The sequence below is a fragment of the Rhinatrema bivittatum genome, chromosome 12, assembly GCF_901001135.1.
Source record: "Rhinatrema bivittatum chromosome 12, aRhiBiv1.1, whole genome shotgun sequence".
Taxonomy (NCBI): Eukaryota; Metazoa; Chordata; class Amphibia; order Gymnophiona; family Rhinatrematidae; genus Rhinatrema; species Rhinatrema bivittatum.
Genome location: NC_042626.1, coordinates 45,774,069 through 45,790,203, shown reverse-complemented (window position 1 = coordinate 45,790,203; position 16,135 = coordinate 45,774,069). Strand labels below are relative to the sequence as shown.

The 16,135-nt window shown below is 42.1% G+C and overlaps 1 protein-coding gene across 8 annotated transcripts in view; it reads right to left on the bottom strand.

Moving 5' to 3' along the window:
* MSANTD2 (Myb/SANT DNA binding domain containing 2) overlaps positions 1–16,135 on the bottom strand; it is a 137,214-nt gene that overhangs the window by 66,744 nt on the left and 54,335 nt on the right. The window contains exon 4 of one of the 8 annotated variants that reach the window (XM_029572306.1): positions 8,223–8,577. The exons of 6 other annotated variants lie outside the window; for them this stretch is intronic. In XM_029572306.1, the coding sequence (XP_029428166.1) occupies positions 8,489–8,577 (89 nt within the window). In that variant the 3' untranslated portion in view covers positions 8,223–8,488. Of the gene's footprint in view, positions 1–8,222; positions 8,578–14,344; positions 15,723–16,135 lie in introns of those variants that run through there. One more of the 8 variants, XM_029572307.1, reaches the window with a different exon arrangement.

Sequence of the window (16,135 nt, the reverse complement as noted above, 5' to 3'; positions counted from 1 at the left end):
GAAACAGTATGAAGTGATCAAATTCAATGCCAAACTCATATCTAGAAAAAATAAAGGCATCCTTCCCTCCATCGGCTTTAATTCAAATTTAATTCATTATTGCAAGCAAAGCAGATTCAATGCTATATCCTGGATGTGTTTTTATCCTATCAAGGATGAAAGGCATTTATCTTTTCCCAAAAGAAAAAAAAGTCTACCAGCAAGGTCAAAACTGTCACCTTCAAAATAAAAGGCAAACTGGAAACAGGCCTATAGTAATTTAAATATGCAGGATCAAAGCCATCTTTCTTTAGTAAATACAAAAGATGAGGGGAATAGGCCCTGCTCTAGACTTGTGTTAATTATGGAGCAAAGATACGGTAAGAGGTTTAGTTCTTGCTTTTTCACTAGAAGGTACAATACATAGAGGAGAGGTAGAAGACCCAACAAGTTGTAGTAATTATGCCAGACTTACCTCTATAAATGTTATTATATGCAACGCATCTACTAATATGTATTAGATTTTCCACATCAGCCATTTCCAGTTTATCAACATTAGGACAATAAAAAGGGGACGTTTAGAAATTATTTTTGAACATTATATATTTTCACTTTGAAATAAACTTCGAACTTATTGGCCGTGAGACCCTTTGCCTCAATCTGCAAGCAAATTGTGGACAATTAGGAAGAATACCTACAATTTAATGATATTCCTGAAACTTCAATTAAAGCTTTATGGGAGGGCAGGGATACCCACCATGCGGGGGATACACCATTTCGATTGCAGCCTATGGAAAACAGAGAGGGAAAAGAAGTTGGCTAGCTTATTATTGTAAATTAAATCAAAGAAAGAAGAGCATAAGCAATCTCATAAGATGGATATTTTTAAAAACAAGTTCAGGGGATAATTAGAGGGATTAAAGCTAATAGGAGGATGGTGGATTCCTCTGTGGCAATAGCTGAGGCTTTTTGCACTTTTTACTGTGAGTTATATACTTCGCAAAAGAGGAAGAATGCAAAGGATATTGAGAATTTCCTTCGTAAATACTCCCTACAACAACTTACAGGCCTCTGTTTAACCCACGCATCTACAACCCCTTATACCATAAAGGATTTAGCGCGTCCAAACTGCATGTCTAATCCCCCCTCCGAAACTAACAGTGCTCATCACATGCAAATGCATGTTGATGAGGCTATTAGCTAATCACCCCAGATACAAAAAAAAAAAGTGTGCACCTGATCCACACATTTTAGCACTCAGAAATTAACGCCAGCCCAGAGCAGGCAATTTCTGAGCAGCCCAAAAAAGTGTACAGAAATGCAGAAAATATTGCTTTTCTGTACATCCTCCGACTTAATATCATGGCAATATTAAGTCAGAGGAACTAAAAGGTAAAAGAAAAAAAGCAAAAGAAAAACTGTGTGCCAGCGGTCAGGTTAAGAAAAGGGACGCTCAATTAACGAGCGTCCATTTTCTTAGCCTGCTGACAGCCTCCTCTCCTGGGCTTCCAATGCCAAGGAGGCGCTAGGGGTGCACAATTGTCCCTAGAGGCTCCTTTTTAGCGTGACCCCTCATTTAAATATTGTTTTGCATGTCTAGGAGAGGTGGCTGAGCGCTAAACACTGAGCGCCCGTTTTCTGCGCATCTTTACTGCATCGGCCTGTTAGTTGAGTAGACCGAACTCACTTGGATAATCCCATTTCTATTAGAGGTGCTAGAAGCTATTAAATTTTGAGTACTGGGAAAGCCAGTGTTAAGGATGGCTTTGAAATTGAATATTATAAAATATGTGCAATCCACTTAGCATCGTTTCAAGGCATATTGGTGATATTGGTGGAGGGTTCTCTTCCACCTTCCATGTATGAAATGGTGATTACAATGATCTTAAAGGAAGGGAAGCGTAAAGATGAATGTGCATACCACCTCATCTCATTGTTAAATACGGATGCTAAAATATTTGCACGCATGTTTTAAAATTGGCTACATGCATGCACGATTTTATATCGAAGCACGCATGCGTGCTCGAATGCATCTCGAACGCCTTAGTGGGGGGGGGGGGGGGGGGGAGGGAGATTTTAGTTGATGTATGCAGCAACGAATTAGGATCATTTCCCAGTCTGCCCCAGTAAAAGAGTACTTCCTAAACCCCCCACCTAACTAGCCTCCCTTTTACTCTATTAACCCCAACCCTTAAAACCTCAACTACCTTTTTTTTTTTTTTAAATTTATCTACCTACATGCAGAGCCCATAGCAGAAGCAGGTCATGCAGTTGCGGGATGCTGGCATGAGCTAGTGCGCATAACTGTCTGCATGTTGCAGTCCCTGCCTGCCCATGCCCCTTTTTTGGAAAACCTTTTTTATCTGTGTATTGTGAGATAGGCACCTGGACGAGGGCCTTTTAAAATCTGCGCGGCACGCTCGCTTGCCAGTCATGCGCTTATCTCCCAGTTTTGCCCTGCGCAACCCTTTTAAAATCTACCTCTTAGTGAGCAGACTGGACCAAGTAATAGGTAAACTGGTTCATACAGACTAAAAAGGATTCATATCTGGAAAGCGGTCTAGTGACAATATGTAATGGATGCTAGCGATAATTAATGGAATATTCATTTCTAAGGGAAACTCTGGCATTTTGTCCTTAGACGCAGAAAAAGCATCTGACAAGGTGGAATGGTGACCCCGGAGAAATTTGGTTTTGGATCTCATTTTTGGCACTGCATTTAGGCTATTTATGCCTCTCTCCAAAGACTGTAGTTAGGGTCAATGGAGTGTCCTTCAAGGAATTTTTGTTACATAGAGGAACTAGACAGGGCAGCCCATTGTTTCTACTGCTCTTTGCATTAGTAATAGAGCCTTTGGCTGAACATATCAGGCAAGCTGGAAATATATCTGGTTTTCATTTACAGGGGCAGGAACATAAATTAGCTTTGAATGCGGATGATGTTCTTGTATTTTTCTCCGATTTAAACACCTCTATACCTGCCTTGTTGGAAAAATTGACCCCTTTTTGGTGAGGTCTCTACCTACAAGATTAACATTATAAAGTCAGAAATTATGCCACTTCACGGAGCAGACTTTGCATCAATAGAGAGATGATCTCGTCCACTGGTGTGGGCTAAAGAGTATGAAATATTTGGTGATCGGAATTCCAGCTAAAGTTGAGGACCTGGATAGACTAAATTATACTCTGCTATTAAGAAAGTTAAAGGAGCATGTGTTTAAATGGAAATGTTTATTTCTAAGTTGCTTAGGGAGAGTTAATGTGATCAGGATGAATTGGCTTCCCTGACTTTTATATTTCTTTACTATGATTCTGGTGGTTTTACCTGCTTCCTTTTTTTTGTATGCTTAACAAGACTGTGATTAATTTGCTATAGTTGGGCAAATATCCTAGAATTAGTATTAAAACTCTCAAGAGGAGTAAAGCAGATGGGAGAGTCAACTTACCAAACTTTCAAGACTATTATAGGGAACCACTGTTAAACATTTTGGATCAGTGTAATTTCCCTAGTGGAAATCAGCACTAGATTGAAACGGAAATGTGAGAAGGTGGAGATAAAGAAGGGTAGTTCCCTTAGCGATATTGTAAGCATAAGAGAAGCTATGGCTTGGAGGTTGCCACAAGGGAATAGAGAGAGTATGCTAAAGCTAAGGGAGGAAAATGTCTATTAGGGATACCACCTCTTCTTGGCTGTGAGAAACTATGCAGCCTTTGGTCCAATAAAGTGAAAGATATGATTCAGAAATCCCCTTTTAAGTCAATATTTCAGTTATTTCCTAAGGGAGTTTTTATTAAGTGGGAAAATTTTTAGCAAAGTTTTCAATTAAAGGAGTTCCCTCTCTTATATCAGTAGAAGAGGAATGTAGTTAACGGTGCTACTGTACATACTACTGCTTCCTGGTCACCTTCCATGTTAATGCACATGGTATTTCTCAATATGAATCTGAAAGGGAGACTTAAGATCTATGTAGAGTATAACAATGGGACAAGAGTTATTCTCCTCTTAAGGTGGTCACAACATGGTCTAAAGAGTTAGGTCAGGAAATAGTTGACGGGGTGTGGTCCCAGGTGATACTTGATTTATGGAAATGTTCAAGATCACTGCAAGGTGATGTAAATAGGGAAAAATAACCCATGCTGTAGTTGCACGAAGTTAGGTTTCATATTAGGAGCTACCACCCAGGAAAGAGATCTAGGCATCATAGTGGCTAATACATTGAAATTGTCGGCTCAGTGTGCTGCGGCAGTCAAAAAAGCAAACAGAATGTTATGACATTTTCCATTTTATTCCCCATTTCCTTTCTAATAATTCCTAATGCCTCTGTATCGCTCCATGGTGAGACCGCATCTTGAATACTGGCTACGATTCTGGTCACCACATCTCAAAAAAGATATAGTTGCAATGGAGAAGGTACAGAGAAGGGCGACCAAAATGATAAATGGGATGGAACAGCTCCCCTATGAGGAAAGACTAAAGAGGTTAGGACTTTTCAGCTTGGAGAAAAGACGGCTGAGGGGGGAAAATGATAGAGGTGTTTAAAATCATGAGTGGTCTAGAACAGGTAAATGTGAATCGGTTATTTACTCTGTCGGATAACAGAAGGACTAGGGGGCACTCCATGAAGTTAGCATGAGGCACATTTAAAACTAATCGGAGAAAGTTTTTTTTCACTCAACGTACAATTAAACTCTGGAATTTGTTGCCAGAGGATGTGGTTAGTGCAGTTAGTATAGCTGTGTTTAAAAAAGGATTGGATAAGTTTTGGGGTACTTGCCAGGATTGGCCACTGTTGGAAACAGAAAGCTGGGCTTGATGGACCCTTGGACTGACCTTGGACTGAGCCAGTATGGCATGTTATGTTCTTAAGCCTCTCATGAGGGACTTTGTCAAACGTCTTCTGAAAATCCAAATACACTACATCTATCAGTTAAACTTTAGCCAAGTGTTTATTAACCCCTTCAAAAAAATGTGAAGCAGATTTGTGAGGCAAGACTTCCCTTGGGTAAATCCATGTTGACTGAGCTCCATTAAATCATGTCTTTCTATATGCTCTTCTTGTCCAGATCCTCCTCAAAGACTGCTGATGCAAACACCGATGGGAAACTGAAAGAGTGGTCACAGCTTCCTGGCAGAGGTTTGACAGACATCTGGACTCCTGGAGAATGTTACGCTTCCCAGGCATGCACTGAAGAATAGCTCTCCTCCCTGAGGGAACACTTTGGGAGATTCATATCCACAGCCTGAATTCTGGCATCATAACGACAGGTCAATGCTTCTTGACTTTCACCTGATGGTCAGCAATGGAACTTCTCGATGCCAGTAACAAAGACAGAATGCTTTACTTTCTTTGGGTAGGAGGAAGCAGACAATGGTTTGCCCCATCAGCATGCAAATGCATGTTGATGGCCCTATTTGGTATGCCCGCGCGATACAGAAAGTAAAATGTGCAGCCAAGCCACATATTTTACTTTCAGAAATTAGCGCCGACCCAAAGATAGGCGCTAGTTTTTGCCAGCACCGGGAAAGTGCACAGAAAAGCAGTAAAAACTGCTTTTCTGTGCACCCTCCGACTTAATATCATGGCGATATTAAGTTGGAGGTCCCGAAGAGTAAAAAAAGTAAAGTAAAGTAAAGTAAAAAAAAAAAAAAAGAAAATGGGCCGGCGGATGTCGGGCCGAAAACCTGACGCTCAATTTTGCCGACGTCCGGTTTCCGAGCCCGTGGCTGTCAGCGGGCTCGAGAACAGACGCCAGCAAAATTGAGCGTCGGCTGTCAAACCCGCTGACAGCCGCCGCTCCGGGTCAAAAGGAGGTGCTAGGGACGCGCTAGTGTCCCTAGCGCCTTCTTTTGCCCTTTCTACTGCACCACCTAATTTAAATACAGAATCGCGCACACAGGCGAGTGGCCTGTGTGTGCGCAGGGAGAGCGGGCGTTCGTCCGCTCTCCCACGGACTTTACCGAATCGGCCCTTATGAAGGGAAGAAAAGGGAGGGGAAGGGGTGAGTGAGCAAACAAACAAGAGAAGGGAGTGGAGTTGGAATGGAGAGAGGAAGGGGAAGAGAATATGGTGGAGGAGGCAGGAGGTGTGAGTGAAGAGGGGGACAGGGAGGAGGTGTAAGTGAGGAGAAGGGGTGTGGAGGAGACAGAAGGGAGGAGGTGTGGGAGAAATGGGGGAGGGAGGAAATAGGAGAGAGGGCAATGGGAAAGGAAGAGGTGGTATGGGAGAGGGAAGGGAAAAGTGAGGTGGTGTACAGGAGGAAAGGGAAGAGGAGTGAAGTAAGAGGGGACAGAAAGCAAGGGGTAAGAGGAGGGGGTGTAAGGGAAAGGGGTTGAGTGAGAAAGGAAGGACAGGGAAGGGGGTGAATGAGCGAGGGGGGAAGGACAGGGAAGGGGGTGAATGAGCGAGAGGGAAGGACAGGGGGTGAATGAGCGAGAGGGAAGCTGCTGCAACTTGTGTTAGATGGAGAGAAAAGTGTATGTGTGAGCATGTATGATTGTACCAGAAACTGAAATAAATAAATGTGAGTGTGTGCAAGAGTGTGTATGTGCACGCATGTGAGAGAGAGAAAAAAAATATATGAACGGGTGTTGTGTGTGTACACGAGAGAGCAAGGAGAAAGTTGTGTGTGCAGCTCTCCTCCTCCCATTAATCCATGACAATTTCAGAATTACTGGAAATCAAAAGTTCCTAAGAGAGCAATGAATTTCTTTTATCCTTATTAGTTTAATTGAGTTATTTGATGACTCTGTTCTTTTTTAATATGAGTTTAGGGAAATCATTTCAATTTTTTTTTTTGAAAATCAGCTGTTTTAAAATATTCTTTCTTTAGTATATTTTACTATTATGATTAATGGTTTTATGAGGACTCTTGATTTTGTTTTTCCATTGTTGCAATACATACAGAGTCTGGCTTGTCGCAGTTTCCAGTTTAGTTTTTGTCTATGTATTTCTATTTGATCATATTTCCATTTGTACATGACTCTTTCTATTGTATTTGGTAAGAGTCTATCTGTGTTGTGCATGTGTGACTGAGATGAAGTATTCTGCTACTATGCTTGTTCTGTTTTCCTAATAAGTGTATTGGTGTTTTAGGGACTGGTGTAATATTTGCTGTATTGCTTTTTCATAGATTGTTACTGTTTGAGGGCTGGCAGTCAGAGCTGTTTTGGTATAGGAGGTTTACTATACTGTAATTTGTAATTCAGTTTCCTCATGACTTTGTGAGGGCCAAGCCTGCACCTAACACACTTCACAATAGGCTTAACCACATGGGCTCCCAGTGGTCTTTTTTTTTTGTTTTTTGTAAGGTTTTCTGCCTGGCACCACAACAGTGCATTAAAATATAAATATAAACAGGTATGATGTAAGTGATGTTTTTACCTCAGAAGATTGTACTTTGCCCTTTTTCATGCAAATCTATTATAAATGCATAATATTTTAATTGTGTATGAGGGCGGCTTTGAGTTGGGCACAAGGTTATAAGGTTCGCGTACGTCGGCTAATGCCCTTGCGCCAGCCAAGAGTCACACAGAACCACACCATTCAACCACCTGCCACTTTCCTAAGAAGCAAATGCTGAGAAAGACTGGGAGGCAGGTGTGGGGTTCCTGCCATTTCTTACAACTAACGTTAGCACTATATCTGCCACTCCTCTGGGAGTCTCCCCTTTCTTAGCATTTCAAATAGCCCAAATTACTAAACACCAAGGGAATCCCCGTTTTGTTTTTGCTTCTGCGCTGATTTAACCTGTGCTGGGCTTGCGGGAGGGGTGGGGCTTGGCATGAAGGGGGCAGTTAACTCTTTCCTTGCCTCAAGCGGCAGATTGACTGGAGCAGCCCTGGAAGGAGTTCATTATGAGGACAAGCAGCTTCTAATCAGAGTAAACACTTTTTTGTCAAATTCTGTATGTGGACTTTAATCCCTCAGGATTAATATTTTTAGACATATTTTATACTATTATTTTTATTGCCTTGGACATGTATTTTGTTTATGTCTGTTATACACACTTGATACAACAAGGCTTTACCCCGAAGCAGGCAATTTGCCAAAACATGGCCTCTTATTTGTATTTGTTCATTATCTATTACTTATTATTTTTAAACATTTTTATCATCTATATTAAAAATCATCTTTGATTTAAGTGACGGTTTAGCAATCTGGCATATTCATTTGTTTATTTTTCATTTACATTATTCGTTTTCCCTTTACACTATAGTTTTCTCATTTGTGGCGACTGCTCACATTGTTTTCTTCACTCCTGTGGTTGTTTAGCCTCTCTCCTCTGTGCTTCTCTGGTGGAGGAAGCCTAATCAGCTGCTCCACTGATGATCCTGCAGAATGTCCTCCACAGCTTCAACCTGGAGGCAGATTCTAGAACAAACCGCCTCTTCTGAGGGGCAAAAGTGGAGGAAGTGTAACAGGGGGAACAAACGAGGGGAGAAGAAATATAAATGAGGGAGAAGCAGGTAAAGGATGAGGACTTCCTGCAGTTGCAGTCTGGTCTGCTGTCACTTTCTCTTCTTCATCTTTCTCCTCATCAGAGGAGGAGTTGCTGCTGTTCTGACCTCCTGGGCACTGGACTCCAAGCTCCTGACAGCTGTGGAAAACAAAAATATGACCATTAAGTCACAGGCAGAAAAAAAACCCCACATTTGGCAGCTTAGCTAGGTGAAGCTAGTAATCCATCTAGGTCTAGTGAAAGTGTCTATCAAACTGTGTGCATTTTCCTTTCAAGAGCTGCTGCTCTGGGATGTGTTCAATGGGGCTACCTACTCTATGCAGCATTATGTGCAATACCCCCAAGAGAGCCACACTATCTTACTATCCTGATGAGAGACCGCCAAGCATCATTAGCATTATTCTGTACTATATATTCCTATAATCAGAGAGGCTAGTGTGTGCAGTTGAAAGTATCCATCCATTGGAGAAAGTATATATGTAGGGGTTGAGGCAAAGGTCCATACTGAGCTAAGAAGCGAGCAAGTTGTTCCCACAATGAGGACAGAGTGCATCTACATGGCTTCTATGTGTATAGTCAAGAAAGAAAGCCACACAGGCAATAGTGTACAACTGTGAGGCTAGAGGTAACACCACATCCAAAATAGCTCATTAGAAAAAAAACAGTAGGCATATTTGCTAGTTCCAGCAAATTATTAGTCCAGTCTATGTTTAAACATACCACCCCAAGCATGATGGTATTTGTAGTCCCTGATTCCATACATTGAAATCAGTGCTGCAGGTACAACCATCCAAAATGATTGGATTGTCACAAATTCTGAGCTGACCTAACATTTCCTTGCTGGAATTGACTATCCTGGCAAATCTGCAAAGAGATGCATATGTAAGTAATTGCACTTACCGGGCATGGGCTGCTGACTGGCTCTGAGCTGGTTCAACCCCTCCTGGTTCCTCTGCCTCAGCTCTCAAGCCACCATCCTTTTATTTTCAAGATCACAAGGAAAGCTTGCTCACTGGTTAAAAAGTCGGAGAATACCAGGTTATTCCCTCCCCCCCCAGCAGCTGGAAATAGAAGACCCTCCTCTAGTCTAGGAAGAATTTAGGCTTTAGGAGGTGCCATGGTCGCTTATGTTCCCTCATAGAAAGAGTGGCCAAAGTATTGCAGGCTGTAAAAATATAGCATATGCTAAAACTAAACAAATACACATGGGAAAACAAAACGATATAAACGTCATAAATCTGAAGCAAAATGACATTTTTCCCATGCACATTAAAATTCGCTACCAGTTTTATCAATCCAATAAATAAGAATGTTTGATGCATTCATGTTGTAGCTTAGGGGTCAGGAAACATATCCCACACCGACTGACTACCAGAGGGCTGGCCAATACATTTATTTTATTTATTCAGATTTAATGAATCGCCTTACAAAAAGCTTAAGGCATTGTACATCAAGCAAAAACAGTTCAATCATCACATAAAATTGAGAATACATCTTAGAATCCAAAAATACAATCACACAAATTAAAACACACATCATAAGATTAAACAGTTGATATCAATTCAGCTATTCCAACTAGCATCATTATAAATTATACTGCAATTAAAAGTAAAAATAAATTAAAATCAAAACACAATTAAAACGTGGGTGGCCAGATAGCTCACCACAGGATCCCCCCCTCCCCCCCCCCTTTCCAGCCAAAGGATTTAAGAAAGTTTGTGGTGCTGAGAATCCTTCCTGGTCCTCCCTATTAATCCTGCTTCCCCCCCCCCCCCCAATATAAAAGACTGGAAGCGCAGTAAGACTCTACTGTCTCCTGGCTTGGGGGTTTTGGTGGGTCAGGAGGATGAGGCTGGTGAGAAGGGACCAGCGCCTGTCTTTTAAAAGATATATATAATCAGGAAAAGGGGGAAGTTTGGGAGGTAGGACCAGGACAGAAAGAATGGGCAGGGGTACAGGCACCACATTTTCTAATATTTTTTGGCAGGAAAGAAGGGGGGTGGGGGGGGGGGGGAGGGGACTGCTGGGCTCTTTTCGAGGGAAGCAGTTACCAAGCTAATTGTAGGCCTGCAATTTCTTAGACCTGACAAATGGATGAAATCAAACCCTACCTCTCAATATCCCTGTGCTGCCTCTTTTTATCCGCTCACATTATTTTTACCGGGTAATAACACGCCCAGCTAAATTTTAACAGCTAGGAGTGGAGGGAAATTCAAAACTTTAAAGTTAGCCAAACAAACCCTTTTGAATAATAACGCCAGCAAACTTTACATTGAGCTCTGAGCCTAGAAACATGCAATATGATGGCAGATAAAGATCATATGGCCCATCTTATCTGCACGTCCATGTTTCCAGCTCAGCTTTATAGTCCCTTCCCCTCCCTCAGATTCTGCCTACTTGTCCCATGCTCTCTTGAATTCTGATACTTGTCCTTGTCTCCACCACCTCCACGGGGAGGCTGTTCCGTGCGTCTACCACTCTCTTTCTATACAGAAATATTTCCTTAGATTACTCCTGAGTGGTAGCCTGAAGAGTTGGGTTGGGGCATTCGTGAACACGGCACAACCAGGCAGCTTGAAGACTGTACTCCACTGTTTGTTTCCCAATCAATGTATATTATTCCTGCACTGTGAGAAAGAGGTAAATAAACGGTTGTTGGGGGGGGAGAGAGGGGAAGGGAGAAGGGAGTAGGAGCTGGCAACAGGAATTGCGTTCAACCGAACATTATCTCCTGCTGCCATGGGGCCAATCTCACAGTCCTTATCACAAGACCTGCCCCGTGGCAGCAGGAAGTGACATTTGGTTAAATGCGACTCCTACTGCCGCTCATGCCATGATCCAGCAAGCCACCACCGCAAAGTAGAGAGAGAGGACCCAGGGGCCGCCAGTGGACCTCATCCCGCTGGCAGCTGAAGAAGGGGCCCAGGCATTGGGAGACAGTGTATGTATGTGTGAGCCCATGTGTGTTGTGAATCAGTGTGGGTGCGAAGGTAGGTGTCTGCCTGGGAACCTGAGTGTGCGTGTATACTGTGGGGGAGAGAGAGAGTGTGTGTGTGTGTGTATATGAGATTGCATATGTGAGAGAGAGAGAGACTAATTGATTCTCAAATGAAGAAGGTAAACAATCTCTGTACAGTTTGATACTTTCTGCCAGAAGGAAATCACTAAGTACCTGATTCATTAAGGGTTTTTCCCCATAGACACAAAATGGGAGAAAAGCCTTAATGAATCTGGCCCTAAGTGAGAAAAATGTGAAGGCTCTGTTTTCTATACTATTAATTAAATGAAAATACTGGATTGCATTGAAATGTAGGATGATGATTTGCTAAAATACTTTGTTATTTTGAAAAATCTGCAGAGTTTTGCAGTTTATAGAATGTGCGCACAGAATTTTCAATTTTTTGGTGCAGACTCCATCCAGGAGTAAACAGAGACCTTAATAAGGCTAGAGGGACAAGGGTCCAAAGAGAAAGCTGAAGGCCATGCTGAGGTCAGCAACTCAGTAACATCTTTAACTTCAAGTGGCTCAAAATGGATCCACCAATTCAAAAAAGGAACAGTCACTATAAGATCAGTACTAAAACCATTTCATTTAAGTAAACCCCCTAAACAAATCTTTTTAATTTTATCTATAAAATAGCAAGTAAGATCATCACATTGTAGTGAGGAATAAGTAGAAGAGTTATTGAAAGAACCAATCAATCCTTCAACTATCATGAAAAACTCCATTTTCATTAGAAGCAGATTTGATTTTAGATTAGTACATTTACTTAATCTGGGATAATTTAGACAAATACATTGGCTCTCTCACCCATGAAGTATAAGCCCCTTCAATTATAAAATTTTACAGCTTCATCACCTCTGGCATTCTCCTCCTCACCCCACCACCTTCCTTTTTCTGTATGATGACATATGCAAGCAGCCTAAGATCCAAGACCTAGAGCTGTCAAAAACAAATATCAGAGCAACCAAAACTCAGGCCAATTTAGTATGGTGCGCTCAGGCCGAGCACACCGTTAGCCCCCGTTTGGACGTGCGTTTTTGACGCGCTATTATTACCCCTTATACAGTAAGGGGTAATAATAGCGCATGGAAAACGCGCGGCCAACCCCCACGAAACTAATAGCGCACATCACATGCAAATGCATGTTGATGAGCCTATTAGTCACGCTCAATACAGAAAGTAAAATGTGCGGCTGGCACCAGGTAAGCGTACAGAAAAGCAGAAAAAACTGCTTTTTGTACACCCCCCGACAATATCATAGCGATATTAAGTCGGGCCCCCCAAAATAAAAATCTTAAGAAATCTGCCCGCGGCCCGGAAAACGGACGCTCGATTTTGCCGGCGTCCATGTTTCGAACCTGCGGCTGCCAGCGGGTTTGACAACAGAGGCCGGAAAAATTAAGTGTCTGTTGTCAAACCCGTGACAGCCGCCGCTTCCGCCAATAAGGAGGTGCTAGGGACGCACTAGTGTTCCTAGCGCCTCCTTATTAGCGCGTGCCCTCATTTGAATACTGAATCACGTGCCCAGGAGAGTGGCCTGGGCGCGCATTGGGAGAGCGGGCACTCGCCTCGGAGTGCCGGCTTTCCCACACAGTTTACTGAATCGGCCTGACAGAGAGCGTGGGGAAAGGAAGAAGCACTGTGGGCCATCTTTAAAATAGTTGATGGCAGTTCCATTTACACTGGTGTGCTCCACAACAGGCCTCCAAATTTGCCAGAAGGACTGGATATAAATCTGGCCAAAGACTTTCATAAGGTAAGAAGGAACAATCAAGTGTTACTCACTGGAGATTTCAATCTGCCAGATGTGGACTGGCATATCCCTGCTGCCGAATCTGCAAGAGGTAGAGAGACTGTGGATGCCCTTCAACAGGCTATGCTCAGACAAATGGTGATGGAACCCACAAGAGGAGTGCTACTGGATCTAGTACTAGAATGGAGAATGTATCTCAAATGTCCACCTGGGCAGCAATGATCATCAGACTGTATGACTGAATATAACAGCCATAATGGAGGGAAGTCACACAAAGGTGAAGGCCCTGAATTTAAAAAATACAAACTTTGGTAAAATGGCTATGTATCTTGAGGAAGAGGAACTAGAAGGCTGGGAAAAATGGGACAACAGTGAGCCAAATTAAAAGGATTTATAACAAAAGCGACATCTGTAAAAAGAGTAAATAAAAGTAAGAAAAACAGTAAACTGATCTGGTTCTCCAAGGTAGTGGCTGAGAAAATAAAAGCAAAAAGATCAGCATTCAAAAAGTACAAGGGAACTCAAAAAGAGGAACACAGGTAAGGATATCTGGTGAAGCTGAAGGAAATGTGGAAAAATAATCATTATGGAAAAAGCTTGAGTGGAAGAAAAGATTGCCAAAGAGGTAAAGTGTGGTGACAAAACCTTTTTCAGATATAATAGAGATAGGAGGAAGAGCAAAGGAGACATTGCAAGATTGAAAGGAGACAAGTAGCAAGGTGTGGCGAAAGAGGAAGAAATAGACATATTTAATAATTACTTCGGTTTTCACTAAGGAAGACACTGGAGAAGGACCATTGCTGGCTAACAAGAGTACAGATGAGAGTGGGGTAGGTACATCCCCATTTAGAGAAGAGTGTTTGGGAGGAACTAGGCAAACAAAGTAGACAAAGCCATGGGGCCGGATGAGATACATCCCAGAATACTTACGCAGCTCTTTATATTCCACTTTTTTCAGCGCTTCAAAGTAGATTACCATTCAGGTACTAAGTTTGTACCTGAGGCAATGGAGGGTAAAGTGACTTGCCCAAGGTCACAAAGAGCGACAGTGGGACTCGAATCCTAGTCTCCTGGTTCATAGCCCACTGCTCTAACCACTAGGCTACTCCTCCACTCCCAGAGGAAGGTTCTGTCAAACAAATCTGATTGACGTTTTTGACTGGGTGACTAAAGAATTGGATCAGGAAGAGCAACTTAGTGGTTTACTTGGATTTCACAAGGCTTCTGATACAGAAGGCTCATAAATTGAATGAAAAAACTGGGAGTGAAATTTGGTGGAATGGATTACAAATTGGCTGATAAACAGATGCCAGCAAGTAGTGGTAAACAGAACCCATTCTGAAGAAAGAAGAGCAAGTGATAAGGGGCGTTTCTCAAGAATCTGTTCTGGGATCAGTTCTGTTTAATATCTTTGTGAGTGATATTGCAATGGGATTAGAAGGTAAACTTTGTTGTTTTGTGAACAACAATAAAGATCTACAACAGAGTGGACATCCCTAAAGAAGTAGAGAGAATGAGAAGTAACATAGGAAAGCTCAAAAAGTGGTCCAAGCTTTGGCAGTTGGGATTCAATGCCATGAAATGCAGTCATGCAATCCAAAGGAGCCATGCATGTTGGAGGGTGAAAGACTGATGTGCACAAACTGGGAGAGATCCCTCAGGAGCGATAGTGCTGATGATCTGAAGGTGGCGAAACAATGTTAAAGGTGGTGGCTAAGATCAGAGGATGCTGGGCTGCATACAGAGAAGCATAATCAACAAGAAAAAGGACAGATGAGGCATCACCTAGAGTACTGCATTCAGTTCTGGAGACATCTTAAAAAGGATAAGGTGAAAATGGAAACAGTCCAGCGAAAGGTGACCAAAATATGTATGGTCTGTATGGAAAGCCATATGAAATGAGACTGAAGGACCTTAATATGTCTACCCTGGAAAACAGAAGAGAGAGGGGAGATATAATACAGACCTTCAAATATCTGAAAGGAATTAATGATGCACAAAAATCAAATCTTTTCCGATAGAAAGGAGCTGTAAACTCAGAGGGGGAAGGGACTCAGGAACAATGTCAGGATCTATTTCTTCATGGAAAGGATAGTGGATGCAGGGAATGTTCTCCTGGAAGAGGTGATGAAGACTAAAATGGTAATGGAATTTGAAAGAGTGTGGGACAAAACCACGATCCCTGTTGGCTTGAGAATGGAAATGACAGTATACAAATATAACTTGTTTTTCAAAGACTACTAGGCAATTTCATTAAGACATAAGGAACCAAAAGGTGAAACAGCAGATTGTGGTATAAAAGACGGTGTTTCCCTGCTACATATCTGAGTTATTTCCTGTGACCTGGATATGTCTGATTGCAGGTAAATACATCCTTGAGATCCAGACAGCATACCAATTTCCACTGTTTAAAAGAGAAGCGATGGTGCTCAGGAAAATCATCTTTCACATTTCTTTTGTTACAAATTTGTTCAGGCCCTTAGGTCTAGGGTGGCACAGTATCCACCAATTTTCTTGAGCACTGATCTGCAAGAAGGAGGAAAACCAATTTTTAGCATTTCCTTATAAGAAGGGGAAAGAAAAAGATCCTTTTGGGAGGTGCTTAGGTGGATTTTCCAAAATATTACTCTCTCAAGTTACTAGGGGCTAACAGTTTCCATAGCTCAACCTTCCTCAGACAACTCTGTGGCATGGGGACTGAAATTCTGCCTATGTGTTCTGGAACCAGTCAAAACTCTCTCTGGTTTTGTCGGGTTGTTTTCTAAGGATTTGAGTTTCTATGATTGCACTGGTAAAGTCTTCAGTTCACTAGCTGTTAGTTTTCAAAGAAAAAAAACTGCTTCCACATTGTGTCTCTCGACCACCCCCTAAGATGGAGAGCAGGTAAAAAATGGCAGTGGTGAATGTTTGAAGCATAGTACATGTGGTTCTATATGAGA